General features: G+C 37.0%; 3 protein-coding genes across 3 annotated transcripts in view; 2 read left to right on the top strand and 1 right to left on the bottom strand.

Annotated features, from left to right (window-relative positions):
* The first annotated feature begins 2,616 nt into the window (after positions 1 to 2,616).
* On the top strand, positions 2,617 to 4,337 carry LOC122402892. The gene is made up of 4 exons (XM_043406049.1): positions 2,617 to 2,942; positions 3,157 to 3,300; positions 3,418 to 3,591; positions 3,667 to 4,337. The coding sequence occupies exons 1-4, from the start codon at positions 2,778 to 2,780 to the stop codon at positions 4,267 to 4,269; spliced, it is 1,086 nt and encodes a 361-aa protein (XP_043261984.1). The 5' UTR covers positions 2,617 to 2,777; the 3' UTR covers positions 4,270 to 4,337.
* Positions 4,338 to 4,751: 414 nt separating this feature from the next.
* LOC122402914 (mitotic spindle assembly checkpoint protein MAD2B) lies at positions 4,752 to 5,540 on the bottom strand. The gene is made up of 3 exons (XM_043406103.1): positions 5,494 to 5,540; positions 5,127 to 5,424; positions 4,752 to 5,058 (listed from the first exon to the last, which is right to left on the bottom strand). The coding sequence occupies exons 1-3, from the start codon at positions 5,510 to 5,512 to the stop codon at positions 4,752 to 4,754; spliced, it is 624 nt and encodes a 207-aa protein (XP_043262038.1). The 5' UTR covers positions 5,513 to 5,540.
* Positions 5,541 to 5,888: 348 nt separating this feature from the next.
* Positions 5,889 to 18,515, top strand: part of LOC122402925 (ubiquitin carboxyl-terminal hydrolase 48-like) — a gene marked incomplete at its 3' end in the record, with an annotated part of 41,430 nt that continues 28,803 nt past the window's right edge. Inside the window, exons 1-11 of the mRNA XM_043406123.1 lie at positions 5,889 to 6,102; positions 6,625 to 6,764; positions 6,841 to 7,044; positions 7,115 to 7,441; positions 7,622 to 7,858; positions 9,327 to 9,577; positions 9,662 to 10,203; positions 10,274 to 10,375; positions 10,448 to 10,851; positions 10,927 to 11,290; positions 11,699 to 11,883. Coding sequence (XP_043262058.1) covers positions 6,631 to 6,764; positions 6,841 to 7,044; positions 7,115 to 7,441; positions 7,622 to 7,858; positions 9,327 to 9,577; positions 9,662 to 10,203; positions 10,274 to 10,375; positions 10,448 to 10,851; positions 10,927 to 11,290; positions 11,699 to 11,883 — 2,750 coding nt within the window. The remainder of the gene's footprint in view (positions 6,103 to 6,624; positions 6,765 to 6,840; positions 7,045 to 7,114; positions 7,442 to 7,621; positions 7,859 to 9,326; positions 9,578 to 9,661; positions 10,204 to 10,273; positions 10,376 to 10,447; positions 10,852 to 10,926; positions 11,291 to 11,698; positions 11,884 to 18,515) is intronic.

Here is an 18,515-nt window from a genome sequence, read left to right as displayed (position 1 = left end):
TTGTTTAAATGTATTGATACGAAAGAAGTTCCCTGGAAGTCGTCTATTTCAATAATGTGATCGAATGAAACTTTGACAGAAAATTTTTACATCTATCTTCTGCTATTTTGACTATTTCGATCTATACTATCTACAACGCTGAGTTGGATCCAGCAAGAAGAAAATCCTTGTGTAGAAATCCAGTTCCGCTTTAACACTAGATTGCCCAAGGAAGTAATTTTGACTGCTTTTTAATTTCAATTAGAAAAACAATTATGTATATAATGACACAATTTCTTAGAATTTTGTGACTTTTTGCACACCATATAAATGCGTTTATTAATAATTGTAGTTACCTCCTCCCTCCTTCATTTCCGGTATATGTGTTATACCTATATTGGTCAAAATATGGTCATATTGACTGCTTGGGAAATTTTAAATAATCAAATGACTCTTATTATTGAATTGAGTAAATTTCTTATATGACCAGTTCCGACTCTGTATTGAAATAACAGTTTTCATTTTTTTTCGATTACCAACACATGATAACATACAAGTACATGATAAATTGACGATTTGGGCGTACCTAATCCAGACCTAACCCAGATCTAACCTAGACATAACCCAGACCTAACCCAGACCCAAGATCTGGGTTAGGTCTGGATTAGATCTGAGTTAGGTCTGGATTAGATCTGAGTTAGATCTGGGTTAGATCTGAGTTAGATCTGGGTTAGGTCTGGATTAGATCTGAGTTAGATCTGGGTTAGGTCTGGATTAGATCTGAGTTAAATCTGAGTTAGGTCTGGATTAGATCTGAGTTAGGTCTGGGTTAGGTCTGAATTAGATCTGAGTTAAATCTGGGTTAGGTCTGGATTAGATCTGGGTTAGGTCTGGGTTAGGTCTGGATTAGATCTGAGTTAGGTCTGGGTTAGGTCTGGATTAGATCTGAGTTAGGTCTGGGTTAGGTCTGGATTAGATCTGAGTTAGATCTGGGTTAGGTCTGGTTTAGATCTGAGTTAGATCTGGGTTAGGTCTGGGTTAGGTCTGGGTTAGGTCTGGGTTAGGTCTGGATTTTGAATGTACAATACATACCAATCCAGACCTAACCCAGACCTAACCCAGATCTAACCCAGACCTAACCCAGAGCTAACTTAGATCTAATCCAGACCTAACCCAGAGCTAACTTAGATCTAATCCAGACCTAACCCAGACCTAACCCAGACCTAACCCAGACGTAAACCAGACCTAACCCAGACGTAAACCAGACCTAACCCAGACGTAAACCAGACCTAACCCAGACCTAACCCAGATCTAATCCAGACCTAACCCAGATCTAACTCGGATCTAATCCAGACCTAACCCAGATCTAATCCAGATCTAATTCAGACCTAACCCAGATCTAATCCAGATCTAATCCAGACCTAACCCAGATCTAACTCAGGTCTAACCCAGACCTAACTCAGATCTAACTCAGATCTAATCCAGACCTAACCCAGACCTAATCCAGACCTATTGAAAAATTACAGTTTCTCAATAAGCTAAAGTAATACTTGTTATTCGAATCTTTATGCAGTGATACTTGTTCTAACAAGTTGTTTATTTTACTTCTGCGCCCTAAATTCATAATATTATAACATAATATTAAAAATTAATTTTAAACAAATTTCTTTACACATTAGTTAGTCTTTCACAATGAAGTCATTTTGACTGCTTTTGGCCAATATAGGTATATACTAAGTTTTAGTATTTCTAGTGTTAAGAAACGGTTCTTTACCTTATTTACTAATATTTTACTATTTGTTCCGCTATTATTGGATCCCGTAAAGTTTGTATCAAGTCTCGATGGATGATATTACCATAAAATAAGACGCTGTGTTTCTTACTAGCTGAAATGTAAATTACAATTACACGCATTCCTCGTGGGCAACGTTATTATTAATAAATAAAGCGATGTACCGTTGAAAATCCTTCGATCGATGCGTAATAGAAGTTATAAAATGTGAAACGGAAAGGTTCGTTGCACCTTGTCATGATGATTAGCAACAATTTCTGTGTAATTATAGACATATTGTACCACTTGGTGTGGTATCTGAAAATATCGAGAAAATCGAAACTCTAGATTGCCTCGTATGATTTTTATTTAGCGTTTTCAAAAAATACAGCAGTTTTTTCACGCTTACATCACCGTGACGAAGTTGTTCGCGCAATCCAACAGTTGCTGTATCAAATAATTTATGTAAAACATATACAACAGCTCGGAAATGGAGAACAGTAACGAGATCAGGAATTCTTCGAGGTCGTGTGTCGAAAATGCTGCTCGAGACAACTGGAAACAAAGAGTGCCTTTTTTAATACCACGAGCATGTTCTATTTATCGGTTAACGAAACGAATTATAATAGTTACCCACGCGAAATAAATTAACGCTCAAGGATACGACGCCGAGTATAAAAAGAACAGAATAAGAGTATCTCTATTTTCCTAGTTTGACCTTGAGTTTCTTGTTCGAGTGCAATTTTCTCCCTTCTTTCGAACACGCCGGCCGACATACGTCACCTTCGTTACGTGGATATACATCGACTGCTAGAACCCTGAAACGTTTAACGCATGCGCAGAAAGGAATTCCGCGAGGGGAAATTCCCAGTGCGCATGACCAAAATTCCCACGATGTCCATCACTGTCTCTGACTCTCAGTCACTGGGATCGCACTGTCGGCGTCACGAATTGTCGCCGAAAATATTTACTCGAAGATAATTACCCTTTAATACTTTCACTGTGCGTTTATATAAACATTTGAAAAATGAGTTTTCTTGGTGATTATACACAATGTCCATTCGACAAATCGCATCGCATTATACGTAGTAGATTGCAAACACATTTAGTTAAATGTGCGAAGAATTATCCAGGTGTCAAGCTTGTGTGCATTTATGATGCTTCGCACAAAGTGGATCCACAGAATTACGAGGTGAATTTTTCATTGAAATTTTCATTTTTCCACATCTCGAAATGTTTCAGCTACTTTGCGCGCCGAGATTCTTTTTATTTCTATGTGTCTCTGCTCCTATTCTCCATTTCTTTTTCTCATCCTTTGTTCTCTCTTGGTTTCTTTTTTCTCAATTTCCGAAGGAATTTCTCTTTTTTCTATTCCGTTCATTTTTTCGACTCTTGTTTATGTTTAGAATCACCTTAAAGAGTGCGAAAGCAGTGGAAATATGAAATGTTATGAGTATTCGATGGAACCAGCAGTAACAGTTGGAACAATTCCCATAGAAAGTGCGTGCAATGTGGAAAGTACTACAATGAACGACGAGGACTGGTCCGGAGTGTGTAATCAGTTTTACAAATTTTAGATGTATCATTATTCTATGAATTTATTGCAAAAGCATTTTTAGACTATTATTCAAGGAATAACCTTTAATGAAAATAATTATATGTCTTAGGATAATCCTACGTACGATCCATGGGTTGCATCCGAAAAAAAAAATGTATTAAGGACGGGCGTGGGTCTGTCGAAGGGGCAAAGGAAGAAACATAAACAACTCGAACGAGAAAGAGTTGCTAAACTTGGTGACCACGACAACAGCAAACATAATATCAGTAGCGTCGAACAATCGGTAAGTATACATTATTTTTTGCACTCACATTTATGATATCTTTCACCAATATCATATTTATTTTCTCTTTAACAGGAATTAGAAACACCTTTAAGAGTTCCCAAGAAAGCTATTAAAGCATTATCGTGCGATTCAAATTCTTTGAACAATGTTACAAACAGGATCTGCTACAACGAGATAATTTCCAAATTGGAAAAGGTTTCCATGGAGGAAAGTATGGAAAATGCACGGTCGGAGAAAGAATCCGTAGAAAACATTTTTAACAATACCTTTAACGAGAAATCGAATCGTTCTGTGAATTTGAAAAATGTTTCTCTGTGCGAAGATAAAGAAGAAATGAATACTTCTGCGATTCGACAAACTACCTTCGAAGCAAAAATAAATACTTCGGAGTTAAAGAATGACAGTTCTTTAAAGATCTCTAAAGAGAACAAAGTTAAAAAGAATATATCTTATCAGAATTTAAATGAAAAAAAGACCACCTGTTTAAATCCTAGTATAGCGGCTACGTTTTATCAACAAGCAAAGAAAATTAGTACAGGGAGGGGATTTACTATTGCTTATCAAAAGGCAAGAGACAATCAGGAAGTCGTTAATACTTCAGAGAATTTCTATAGTATCTATGGCTATGACGAAGATAAAAGTGACGATAATGATACAGCGGTACAGAATAAGTAAAATTAAAGTTTCTATTATTATTAGATTATATTATCGGTGTATGCAAATGTAAATTTCTTTTTTCATACTATGACATGTATATATTATTAAGAATAAAGAACACTTTGATCTTAATAAAATTTATCTTAATACCAACGTGTAATAATAACTACAAAATGAATGGTATATTTTGATGGTTTTCTCTGTCGTTTGAATTGTCTGCGTTCATATAGGAGATTGTTTATTCGTTTAAAGGAAATACGCAACACAGAATACTCCACCTCTAATAGTAAGTATAGTTTAGAGAATTTTATATTAAATTACCAAAATTTATTTTATTTTAACAAACTAACCAAGAAGGAAAGGCTCGCATTCACCTTTTAATTTAAAAAAAAGAATTAATTGCTACTAATGAAACAAAATAATAATTAGCTTAAACGAATTTCTTTTTACCAAACAACGAATAGAAAATTTATTGTCTATAACAAGTATACTAATTGCAATTAATTTATAATTTTATTTTCTTCGCTCTCGATCACATACATCTGCAAATTCAAACAGTCAGTTTTAATAGTTTTTAGCGGAAGTAACTTCTGATTTGTCATTTCGAAGGCGTCTTCGTTAATGATCCATGGAAAATCATCGCAATGAGGATTTTCACTTAGAGCAACGTGAGCAGTTTCGTACGTTTGAATTTCAATAGAGAAAGTTGAATCCTCCGGCAATGGTTTCAGGTACGCTTCGCACATGGATAGTTTTAAACAAATTGTCCTTAGTCCTTCTTCAGTCTTTAAGTAATACGGATCTTTTCTATAAGAATTGTCCAAATAATAAAAATTTCCATCGCGCAATTAAGAAACTATTTAAAAAGCACGTACTCTCTGGTATCTGCTTGCAATTTAATTAGATCGAAAGCAAATTTTTCAATCGGTTGTTTGTTTTTGTTGTAGAAAATAAGGTTCACCAGTTTCACGTTATTTTCATTCTCCTTCACCAGTTCCCCGATAGCGTTCAAAATATTTTTTAAATACTCGTTGAGCTCTGGATGTTCGGAAACGTACACCGTTGTATCGTATAGTTTTCTCTTTGCAAAAATCTCTTTAGGATACAAATTCCTGAAGAACAATATATGATTGAACGCTACTTCCAGAAATTCTAACAGGATATCACTGCCAACTGTAAATAAATTTCATGAATTTCTAAATGTCTCAGTTTATTATTTGTACTTTTTTAAATGGCATTTACCTATTTCATCTTGAGACATTTTTTATTGTATTTATAATTAAAAAAATAAAAATGAAAACTATTTAAAAATATTCCCTTTTATAATTAATAATTTTTTTTAATAAATTATGTTTTAATAACAGTAATTGAAATATTTAATAACCGCAGATATATTTAAAATTCAATAATGTGCCTACAATAAAAAGTTGTTTAATTTTAGAATATATCGTACATCGTAAAATGGCGTTTTATTTTATTCGTTTATTCGCGGAAAAATCATTCGCATAAAATGTATTTTATGTTCGAAATTACGAAATTATGATTTTATTGGAATAAATTATTCTTAGAAGATGTATTGTATTATTTAGAGATTGATTTGACGCGCGCCTTGAAAGAAACCGATTGCATATGGCGATCAGTGTACAACAGACGTTTAGAGTGTTTTGATGATACTTTTCTATCAATACGTGGAAAGTATCAATAAGCACTGGTGTTAAGTGTGTTTGCAAACGTGATTACTTTTTTTTTACAAACTAGTTAATGTTATAGGGGAAGAACAGAATGTTGTAAAGGTTGTAGCGGCGTTTTTCATAACCTCGAAAACCAGCAACGAGCTATACTTTCGTGCAGGTATAAAATCAACGATTTTTCAGGCGTGGAAGATCGTTCTTGTATCAGATATTTGTTACCGATTCAGTATATCACCCACGTTTAGTCCTCTACCTTTGTTTTCAATTACAGAATTTTAGTAAAATCGATTCTATCGAGTGCCACTTTTGTTCCATTTTTACGTTGCTGGGTAGATCGCGATTTTCTCATGGCGCGAAATGTAACGAATCATGTACTCCATTGAATGTAAGATAGGCGTTGTGTACTTGTTTTAATGCTCGTTTTAATCACATGTAATTTTTAGTTACACGGTTTTTTCTTTTAGTTCTTTTCTGCAGAATCGTAAACGTTAAAATGTTGAAACCTGTTTTGACAAAAGCATCGAAATCTAGTAAAAAATGATTACTTTGTTAAAAGGTGTAAATTGATGTATTTTCCTCTCTTCGAATAAAATTGTTTCTAAAATTCATTGAATTCTTAAATTTCTAAATTAAAATTAGTTTTGTTGTTTCAGAATTTAAGATTTAGGTTAATATGTTTTAGATAAGAATGCCGCCAACAAAGAAGACTGATTTGGACAAATTAGCATGGGCTTGGGTAGAAAGTGTTTTACCAGAACGAATAGAAACTGTACATTTGGAAACTGCTTACAGAATAGGTTTAAAAACATGTAAAAATTGCAAGTAAGTTGTATGTTTGTCGAAAAGAAGTTTACGTTTTTTGTTTTTTAATACTTCAAAGTAACCATTTTGTTTTCAGACGCAATTGCACAAATAATCCGCAATGTCTAACAGGACTAGGGGAGGAAAAGTATCTGAAATCGCAACCTGTAGAAGTAATGTCTTTAGAAAGTTCTTTATCGGAATTACGAGATCCTACGGAGTATGTTGGGTTAAAGAATCTAGGTGCAACTTGTTATGTTAACAGTCTAATTCAAATGTGGTTTCACAATGAAGATATGAGGTATGTATTTGCAATTAGCGATATACGTTTAATGCATTTGCAATTCTGAAATGCGATTTGATGTTTCTAGGAGGATAATATACAAATGGAACATCACAGACGATCCGGAAGAACGGGAGGCTGTATGTCAAGCTAAGAAGGGAGGGCTACCATTTCATCCAGTGACGGCGGTTGGGCAGTTGCAATACATATTCGCAATGATGCAATTTGGGAATCGTCGTCTCCTTGATCCAATGAATCTTGCTGTTGCGTTGTCTTTGGATACTAGAACTCAACAGGACGCACAGGAATTCTCCAAGCTACTCCTCTGCCATATCGAAGGGAAACTGCAACAAACCGCAGAACTGAAGGAGATGCTGCAGACGCTGACTCAAGGGAAATACAGCTATATCAATTGGTGGGTTTTCTGAAGTGGAAAACAAATGAGAATTGTCCTAAACGATGATGATGCTGATGATCTTGACGATGAGAACATGGTAGGACACGTTGCTCGCTACGGTGACTGGTGCGATCAACTGATCTGACCGAGAGAGAAGCCAATTTTTCCTGAATAACTTGGATTTTATGTCTGACGCAGTTGTTCGAAATGCGGTACCGAATATCCGACATCCACTACATTCTACGAATTGGACCTGCAGCTTGCAGCTACCCTGAAGGAGGCTGTAGAGAAATACTTGTCCGTGGAACAACTAACCGGACCAAATCAATATCATTGCGTTACCTGCAATGACAAAAAGGATGCGCGTCGTTTTATACGCTTGGAATCCCTCCCAGAAACGTTAAACATACAATTGATGCGTTTCGTCTTTCATAGGTAGATATTTCTAATTCGATACTAAACACTTAAAATATTCATACCATGTGTCCGCGAGAAGAAGGCGCAGCGTGTTTACATTCCCACTCTTGTAGTCTGCTTGTCTGCAGATCACAGACAGTGATCGCTATTGGTCGAAGTCGGTGACAGGTCTGGGTTAGGTCTGGGTTAGGTCTGGATTAGATCTCAGTTAGATCTGGGTTAGGTCTGGATTAGGTCTGGGTTAGGTCTGGGTTAGGTCTGGGTTAGGTCTGGTTTACGTCTGGGTTAGGTCTGGATTAGATCCGAGTTAGATCTGGGTTAGGTCTGGTTTAGATCTGGGTTAGGTCTGGGTTAGGTCTGGGTTAGATCTGGGTTAGGTCTGGGTTAGGTCTGGATTAGATCCGAGTTAGATCTGGGTTAGGTCTGGTTTAGATCTGGGTTAGGTCTGGGTTAGGTCTGGGTTAGGTCTGGTTTACGTCTGGGTTAGGTCTGGATTGTTAACTAATCCAGACCTAACCCAGACCTAACCCAGATCTAACTCAGATCTAAACCAGACCTAACCCAGATCTAACTCGGACCTAATCCAGACCTAACCCAGATCTAACTCAAGTCTAAACCAGACCTAACCCAGATCTAACTCAGATCTAATCCAGACCTAACCCAGACCTAACCCAGACCTAACACAGACCTAACCCAGACCTAATCCAGATCTAAACCAGACCTAACCCAGATCTAACTCGGATCTAATCCAGACCTAACCCAGATCTAACTCGGATCTAATCCAGACCTAACCCAGATCTAACCCAGATCTAAACCAGACCTAACTCAGATCTAACTCAGATCTAATCCAGACCTAACCCAGACCTAACCCAGACCCTAGATCTGGGTTAGGTCTGGGTTATGTCTCGGTTAGGTCTGGTTTACGTCTGGTTTAGGTCTGTTTTAGGTCTGGGTTAGGTCTGAGTTACGTCTGGGTTAGGTCTGGGTTAGGTCTGGGTCAACGACGAGTACTTCCTGTTTAGATATTACCATTGATTCGATAAGTTTCTCGTAATCAGAAAATTAGTTTAATTTAACATCTTTGAAATTCATTTATAGCAAAGAGAATTAATTTGTATTTATCAAAAATAATATAAATCCGCTCGAACTCACTTCTTCCGCTGTCGTTTGAATCATGATTCCGATGGCTTCCTTGATTTAATATCAATGATTATTAAAGATACTAAATTAAACTAATTTTTCATTACGAGAAACTTATCGAGTCAATGGTAATATCCAAACAGGAAGTTCGTTGATAGCTAACGTTTCCATTGGAAGACAACGTTGCTATTTTCGTCACCGTGTTCGGCCAATAGCGATCCCTGGCTGTGATTCGTAGACTAATCAGTGGGCTGCAACAGGAGTGGGGATGTAAACACGCTGCGCCTTCTTCTCGTGGACACATGGTACCCTTCATATTACCAATATGTATTATTTTGTTTGACAGAGATTCTGGGCAGAAAAGAAAGCTGAATTCTTTTATACAGTTTCCAGAGGATCTTGATATGTCTGAATATGTAAGATGTCCGCCGCAATCACAGTTGTACAGTCTTGTCGCGGTTCTGAGTCATAAAGGTTCATCCGCGCATTCGGGCCATTACATCGCCAATATATGTAATTCGAATGGAGAGTGGTATCAATTTAGCGATGATAAAGTCGAGAAAATGCAGAACAAAAGAATCGAAGACGGTGTTAACGGTGAGCACAAATATTACCGCGACATATTTAAAGAAATCTATGATGTAATTATCGGAAGTTATTGCATAGTTTTTGTTCTTATAGAAACTACGAAGATCGTTAGGCGAGGGCGTATACCAAAAGGTTGTCTTTCCTCAAATACCGCGTACATGTTAGTGTATAAAAAAGTTACGGTCGAATGGCGGATGAGCAACTGGAAGAAAGCAAAATCGAAGAAGGGGGAAATAGAAACAAACAATCATAACACGGAACATAACATGTTTATCGATAAAGAGAAACCGGACTCGTCGGACGAAGGACAGCGTAAAAACGGACCAGATTCTACGGTGTCCGATTCGAGTGGCCCCGATGAAGTAGTGGAGCTGGACACAGAAAATAAAATGGACGCCGAAACCGAAGCGTTGTCTTCTCAAGACATTACTGTACAGGAAAAGATAACGTCTATGATGCTGGATTCCAATATCGACGAACACAATGGTAAACACTACGAGTCTGATAACAAAGAGGATCAACACGATGCACAAATTAAGAAACCGTTCGCAAATAACACAAAACTAGATTACAAACAGTTGAATGGCGCTGCGCATAGAGCTATGAGCTGCGGGGAACGTGATTTTTACGAGGAAGTAAGTTCTTTTTCTTGCTTTTGTTACATATTTATCGCATTTGAGAGGATACACTTTTAACATTTTGCAGATGGAGTTCGAGAGTTGGGAGGTCAGTCCAACGCTTCGCGATTTAGTGAGGCAAGAAAACGTGAAGCACGAGTTAAGTTTATTGGCCATTCAGCAAGAGAAAGTACGTATTAACAAATGGGGATTGAATCCAAGGAAGTATAGAAGTATGCATTAATTAAAAATTTTGTTTCAGCAAAAGGAGATCGAAGATCAGAACTTGAAGAGGCAGCTCATTATAGATGTGTATAATATTGTTTCCAACGCGGTCACGTGGGAGAAATATCAGTGGATTCCAACCGATTGGTTGTCGAAATGTCTTACTGGTCATTCATGCTCCGACGGAGTGCCACCGATCGACAATTCCAGCCTAATGTGCTCGCATTATCGACTCGATCCCCTAAAGGTGAACCGTGCCAAGTGTCTACCTGTACTAGCCGCGGAAATGATCTACGCGAAATATCGCGGGGGGCCACGATTGAATCAGAACTCTCTCTGTGAAATTTGCGTGAAACGTCGATACAAATTGCTACGTTTCAAACTGTCGCTCGAACGCGATCACAAGGAGGTGAACGAGCTTGTGCGGAATTTCAAAGATCCGTGAGTCCCCCTTCAAACTGTTTGTAATTTAATCAAATGTAGTCGGTCGAAGAATATTCATTTTTATATTCTTAGAACTGAGACGAGTTACATCGTGGGCGCCGACTCCTTGAAGTCCTGGCGGAGACTCGCGATGGAGAAGTTCACGGAGGATTTGGAACACGAAATAGAAGAAGAGGACTGTCAAGGGCCGAACGGTCCTCGAATCGATACCAAACCGGCGAGCAAAGAAAGCGAGGGATCGAAGGATGTCGAGGAAAGCGAAAAGAACGAAGTCATAATCTACTTCAACGAGGATCTGCTTTGTGAGCACAATTCGCTGAAGACGCCCGACTCTTCGAGAAAAGTTGTGCCCTGCGAAGCCTGGATCATTCTACGGAAATATTTCCCGGAGTCTAAGGAATATCTGATCGGTTCTGCGTCCTGTTCAATTTGCGAAGTAAGTTTCATTTAAATTCTATAGATTAATATTCTTGCAAAGTTATATACAGTGTGTCTCACGAGCTCTGTAAATATCTTGATTGTTAACCTTTTGACTGCGGCGCGTTCTAGAAAGAATCCATCAACGTAGATGGCGCGATCGTCGCATGGCGCTGCGACTGGCGGCGAAAAAAAGTACTCGACGATTTAAGAGACCATTCTAACATTCTAAATGCGAATAAATTAAAATATTTTCGTATATATTGATGGACTAGTGAGAGTGTATATACACGTCTTTAGCAGTCAAAGGGTTAAAATAAGTACCTACACTATGGTATAAATGGTATTCTTGTTTTCATTCCACAGAATGGGTCCCCAATAGATGCGACAGAATTTCTGTGGTATTTATGAGTGTTTTGTTCCGCAGGAAAAGATGGAGAACGCGCAAAGAGCGAAGAAAGATGTAAAGATAAAAGCGAAACAGCAAAAGGACGAGCTGAACGAGTTGTACCATGGCAGAAACAGAAACGAGATACTGAAATGCGAGGATCCGGAGAAGAAGTTCTACATCGTGGAGAAGAGCTTCCTGGACAGTTGGCGTTCCTTCGTTCGGTGAGTGACTTCTGTTAACGTATTTATACAGGATGCCTCAGAATTTAAGGATGAAATATAATGGTTCTTTACCATTGTGCCACGTACGAATTAATTTTATTATTGGCGTGAAGGCACTCTGATCGACAATTAATATTGCAAGAAAGGAAAGGCCTATTTAATTTGTGGAGCTGCTTTTTTTCGGCCATTGATGGGGAAAATTTTAATAGGAGATTCTGGAGGCCAAAATAAGAGGAAAATCAAGAATATCAATTTCTTGACTGAGGCCTCGTTAAAAAGTTATTAAAAAATAAAATTCAAAAATTTCAAATCATTCTGAAAAAATTATATTTAGTTAGAGGAGTCAATTACAAGTATTTTTAGTGAATAGACATACCCCCGAAATCCTAATCATTTTCGAGAAAAAAAATTCAGAAAGTGCCTAAATCTTTCGGCGAAAAAAAAAATTTCAAATCATTGTGGAAAAATTATTTTCCATTGCAGTGGTGAATTACAATCATTTTTAGTGAATAGACATACCCCCGAAATCCTAACCACTTTCGAGAAAAAAATTCGAGAAAGTATGAAATTTTTCGACAAAATTGAAAAATTTCAAATCGTTCTGAAAAAATTATGTTCGGTTGCGGGGGTCAATTACAATCATTTTCGGTGAATAGACATACCCCCGAAATCCTACTCACTTTCGAGAAAAAAATTCGAGTAAATTATGAAATTTTTAGGGGAAATTAAACAATTTCGAATCATACTAAAAAAATTATATTTAGTTACAGGGGTCAATTACAAGCATTTTTGGTGAATACACATACCCCCGAAATCCTACGCACTTTCGAGAAAATAATTCTTTACCGAAAACCTAATGTGAGGCTTCCTTGAAATTTCATGCGAATCTTTAAAATGTCATAACTCCTGAACGGATTGGAGGATTTTAATTTTTCAAAATGCAAACAACGCGTATTTTAGTGGAGAATACATACAAATTCTAACAATATTGAAAAAGTTGGTCCTTGACAATGTAAATTGAGAAAAACCCCCTAAAACTGAACCAATTTTCAAACGGTCATAACTCCTACAATAATCGAGATATCTTATTGAAATTTATTTCTAAAGCAGAGTGCATGGGTACCTACAAAAAAGTGTTACACAACTTTTCTGTACAGCGTCAAACAAATTTTTAAGAAAAATCGACAGTGGGTAGATGCCTAAATTTTTACGACGAAAAAAAAGAATTTCAAATCGCTCTGAAAAAATTATTTCTAGCTAAGGGGGTCAATTACAATTATTTTTGGTCAATAGACATACCCCCGAAATCCTATCCAGTTTCTAGAAAAAAATTCGAGAAGGTATGAAATTTTTCGACAAAATTAAAAAATTTCGAATCGTTCTGGAAAAATTATTTTCGGGTGCAGGGATCATTTGTAATTATTTTTGGTCAATAGACATACCCCCGAAATCCTATCCAGTTTCTAGAAAAAAATTCGAGTAGGTATGAAATTTTTCGATAAAATTAAAAAATTTCGAATCGTTCTGGAAAAATTATTTTCGGGTGCAGGGGTCATTTGTAATTATTTTTGGTCAATAGACATACCCCCGAAATCCTATCCAGTTTCTAGAAAAAAATTCAAGAAGGTATGAAATTTTTCGACGGAAAAAAAAAATTTCAAATCGTTCTGAAAAAATTGTATTCGGTTATGGGGGGCAGTTGCAATAATTTTTGGCCAATAGACATACCCTCGAAATCCTAACCATTTTCTAGAAAAAAATTCGGGAAGGTGTGAAATTTTTTGACGAAATTAAAAAATTTCAAATCGTTCTGAAAAAATTATATTCGGTTAGGGGGGTCTGTTGCAATAATTTTTGGTCATTAGACCTACCCTCGAAATCCTACCCATTTTCGAGAAAAAAATTCGAGTAGGTGGTCAAATTGCCGTTCAACAGCCACAACTTTAAACGTTAATAACTTTTTAAGGAAGCTTCCATTAACAAATTAGTATTCTTTATTTTCGACTTATTTTGGCCTCTAGAATCTTCTATTAAAATTTTCGTGGTGAATTTCAAAATCAAGGGACAAGAAAATGGGCCCAAATTACCTTTTGAAACTAATTAAGTATGGTAAATGGCTTAATGGCTTTCCTATTGTCAAAAAAGTTACATTCTCCAGATGACAAAATTAACTAATTTAAATAATATTGAACATGTCCTATAATATAAAATTTTTGAAATTCCAAAAAAAAGTGCAAATATCTATGTGCAAGATAGTAACGTATCATCATACTTTCGAAACAAACGATCATCGAGATTTCATCGCAAGGGATTAATCTCATCCAAGATTCCGTCGATCCAGCTAATTTTAGCGAAAAGTTCAACGATTTTTACACGAACCTGGTAATTTTTACGTACCCTCGCGCCGTCTCAAAAGGCAACGTACCAAACGAGGCAGAAAAAGCGATAAATCATTCCGGCCAGTGAGAAAGCGTCCTCGATCTTCGTTCGAGCGCGCAATTAAGCAACCGAAGACGCGGAGTCCAGGCCTCGGGGATGAACCAGGGATGTCCCAGGGACCAGTGCCGGAAAAGCGGTCCGCGAAGGGCGGCGGGGGGATGGAAAAGGGCGAAATTGCGCCCGCGATGAGCGTCGAATAAGGCGAAACGGTATTAAGACGGCGGGGCTGGTTTCCTCGAGGCTGATGTATCATTTGCCGGCGGGTCGTTAGGCGGTTTCAATTAGTTTTCCGTTCTGGTCCCGGGCTCGGCATCCACACGAGGTTTTGGGGGAGAGCCCCACCGCAGCCCTTAATCGCGCGGTTCAGTTTTTTCTTATAATTAGGAAAAGCTCGTTAATGCGACCCTACTGTCCCTCCATCTCTCTTCACCTCGTTGGACTTCTCCAGCATACTAGCGTTGTGTTGTCACAGGAAACCGCTCGTGGTATATCACGAGACGGAATCCGTTAACGGTTCAGCGTTGCACACGTCGTGCAATCGCCCTTTTCGGTTAGGGCGATCGTCGATTGTTAAATCGAGCCGTTCTCAACACATTACCGACCGATAGCCTATTAATCGACTGTTTTACCGACCAACGCTTACCGACCGATAGCGTATTAATCAACTGTTTTACCGACCAACGCTTACCGACTGATAGCCGATAAAACAGTTGATTAATAGGCTATCGGTCGGTAAGCGTTGGCCGGTAAAACAGTCGATTAATAGGCTATCGGTCGGTAAAGTGTTAAGACGAGCACCGTCATCAGATCGTCGCGAGTTCGCGTCCAGCCACAACGTAACAGATCATTATGTGTTTCACCTTATATAAATAAGTCTTCTGCTCGTTATCGTTATCTGTGCCTGTACTTTCGACCACAGTGCATCTCCTATTGCTATCCCATTAACAATACGTTGTAGTGTACTTGTACAAGTTGCTGGTGCTTCTGCATTTCGACATTTTGATTTTTCCCATTCACCGTTGGGACAAGTTTGATCATCGATGGTCGGTGTTTCATTATTGGTGCATCATTGGCGGGAATTAGGATGGTTAATATTTTGACATGTGTATTTGCTACACATTCATTTGTTTCCTTTCCGAAATAAAGAAATGCGGGATTATTTGATATTGTTTTGTCGAATCGACAAGATTTAATATGTCGAGTAATGTCGTCAGTTAATGACAAGTAGCATGCTGCAGGTCGCATAGCGTTGCCTCAGTGGAATCATACCTTAACACATTACCGACCGATATTAATCGACTTTTTTACCGACCAACGCTTACCGACTGATAGCGTATTAATCAACTGTTTTACCGACCAACGCTTACCGACCGATAGCCGATTTATCAACCGTTATCGGTCGGTAAAGTGTTAAGAATGTTAACACATTTGACTATTAACGTAGATTACACTTTTCCTCAGAGTTTTGTAACTTTCATCCAAGTATCACGTTGTGAATTAATTAACGTAACGTTTTCATTGAGATTGAAGTTTTGTCGCGTTCTTACCTTTACCTTTACCGTTAGCTGTTGACAATTCCAGGAGGAACACAGATGCCTATAAATTTTCACGAAAACCCTACAGAAACCCGATAATTACCGTCGCGGGTGGAAAAAGGGGTCTGAAAAATTAATCACCGCGCGAGACACGAACGAAGACAATGCCACCGGGCCGGAAAAATATTTTCCACCTTTTCCCTTCCTCGGTTATGGTCGATGTTTCTACAATGAAACTGTAACAACATTTTAAGGGGATCCGGGGAGTCGTTGTGGTGGGAGGAATGAAAGAACGTCGCGAAAACGTGTGTGCCTTGCTGGTCCAAGCGATGAATGCCGAGGAATGCGCCGATTGGAATTCGCGAACGTTCTTTGAATTCTTGCTAATTTTTTCTGCCCGTACCCGGTTAAAACAGTGTGGAATCGATGAGATCCAGATGTTCGATCTATATAGTTGTTCACTTCTGAATCAAATTCGTTCGACTTAAATTCGATTAACTTCGTTTGTTTGAAATTGTTTTTAATTTCTTTGCTAAAAGTGAGTTATCTCATTATCTGATTATATAAGGACATTTTATGAATTTTTTAGTTCCAGACGATGTCAAAATTGGTCATCTTTTTAACATTCTTCTTTCTCCTAAGTTGTCTCTTGTGCCTGTAATTCCATTTAAATTCCATCTCGAAGTGTATAATTGTAAACAAACTATTTATTTCTGTTAAAAAAGAATTTTTATTTTTATATTTTATAAATTCTATTGGATTTAAAATTTTGATTCTCAATTATATATTTTTATCGGGATTTATCAGGTGAAAACTATATTTTATACAAAATTCTGTAGCTTATGTTTTCAATTGTTAGTTTAAAATTACAAAACTTTTTCGGTTATAACTTCTACGATAGTGAAGGTATCTCATTGAAATTTTTTTCTGAAGCGGAGCCCATGGGTACCTACAAAAATGTATTAGACAACTTTTCTGTAGAGCGTTAAACAAATTTTTAAGAAAAATCGATAGGTGTCATTTTTCGGTGAAAATGAAAACTTTCAAATCGTTCTAAAAAAATTATTTTCGGTAGCGGGGGTTAATTGTAATCATTTTTGGTCATTAGTCATACCCTCGAAATCCTACCCACTTTCGAGGAAAAAATTCGAGAATGTGTGAAATTTTTCGACGGAAAAAAAAATTGCAAATTGTTTTGGAAAAATTATTTTCGGTTGCGGGGGCCAATTACAATCATTTTTGGTCAATAGACATACCCCCGAAATCCTAACCATTTTCGAGAAAAAAATTCAGGAAGTCGACAAATTTTTTGACAAAATTGAAAACTTTCGAATTGTTCTGGAAAAATTATTGTTGGTTTCAGGGGTCAATTACAATCAATTTTGGTCATTAGTCTTAACCCCGAAATCCTACCCATTTTCGAGAAAAAAAATTCCTAATCGAAAATATAATTTATGACCAGAATGTTGCCCAAAAATTTCATGCGAATCTTTAAAATGTCACAACTTCTGAACGGATTGGAGGATTTTAATGTTTCAAAGGGCAAACAACGCGTATTTTGGCGAAGAATATATAGGAATTCTAATAATAGTGAAAAAGTTGTCCCTTGATCCCGTAAAATTAGAAAAACCCCATAACAATGGTCCAATTTTCAAACGGCCATAACTCCTACATTAGTGAACATATTTCAATGAAACTTTTTTCTGATATAGAGTTCATGGGTACATATAAAAAAGTATTAGACATCTTTTCTGTAGGGTGGCAAAGAAGATTATTAAAAATGAAAAACAAATTTCTAAGAAATATTGACAGAGTTGCTGCTGAAATTTGTCGGCGAAAAAGAAATTTTTTAAATCGTCCTAAAAAAATTATTTTCGGTTGCGGCGGTCAATTACAATCATTTTTGGTGAATAGTCATATCCTCGAAATCCTAACCATTTTCGAGAAAAAAAATTCAGAAAGTGCCTAAATTTTTCGGCGAAAAAAAATTTTCAAATCATTCTGAAAAAATTATTTTCCATTGGAGTGGTCAATTACAATCATTTTTAGTGATTAGTCATACCCCCGAAATCCTAACCATTATCGAGAAAAAAATTTACAAAGTTCCTAAATTTTTCGACAAAATTAAAAAATTTCAAATCATTCTGGAAAAATTATTTTCCATTGCAGTGGTCAATTACAATCATTTTTAGTGAATAGACATATCCCCGAAATCCTAACCATTATCGAGAAAAAAATTCAGTAAGTTGACAAATTTGTCGACGAAAAAAAAAAGTTTCAAATCGTTCTGAAAAAATTATGTTCGGTTACGAGGGGCAATTGCAATCATTTTTGGTCATTACACATACCCCCGAATTCCTATCCACTTTCGAGAAAAAAATTCGAGTAGGTGGTCAAATTGCCGTTCAACAGCCACAACTTTAAACGTTAATAACTTTTCAACGAAGCCTCCATCAACAAATTATTATTCTTGATGTTCGCCTTATTTTGGCCTCCAGAATCTCCGAAAATCGTCCAAAACGAAAAATTCAAAAACTTTTAGTTAGTTTATGTACCGACTGTACTAAAAAAATATAAAAAATACTAAATTTGTAAAAAGTAGTGGAACTTACAAGAAGAAGTATCATTTATTCGAAGAAAAATTTGTGTTCATAATGG

Source organism: Colletes gigas, unplaced genomic scaffold (assembly GCF_013123115.1).
Source record: "Colletes gigas isolate AHSC1104 unplaced genomic scaffold, ASM1312311v1 Colletes_gigas_Sc00041, whole genome shotgun sequence".
In the NCBI taxonomy this organism is placed as follows: domain Eukaryota; kingdom Metazoa; phylum Arthropoda; class Insecta; order Hymenoptera; family Colletidae; genus Colletes; species Colletes gigas.
This window is presented reverse-complemented; position numbering and strand designations above follow the sequence as displayed.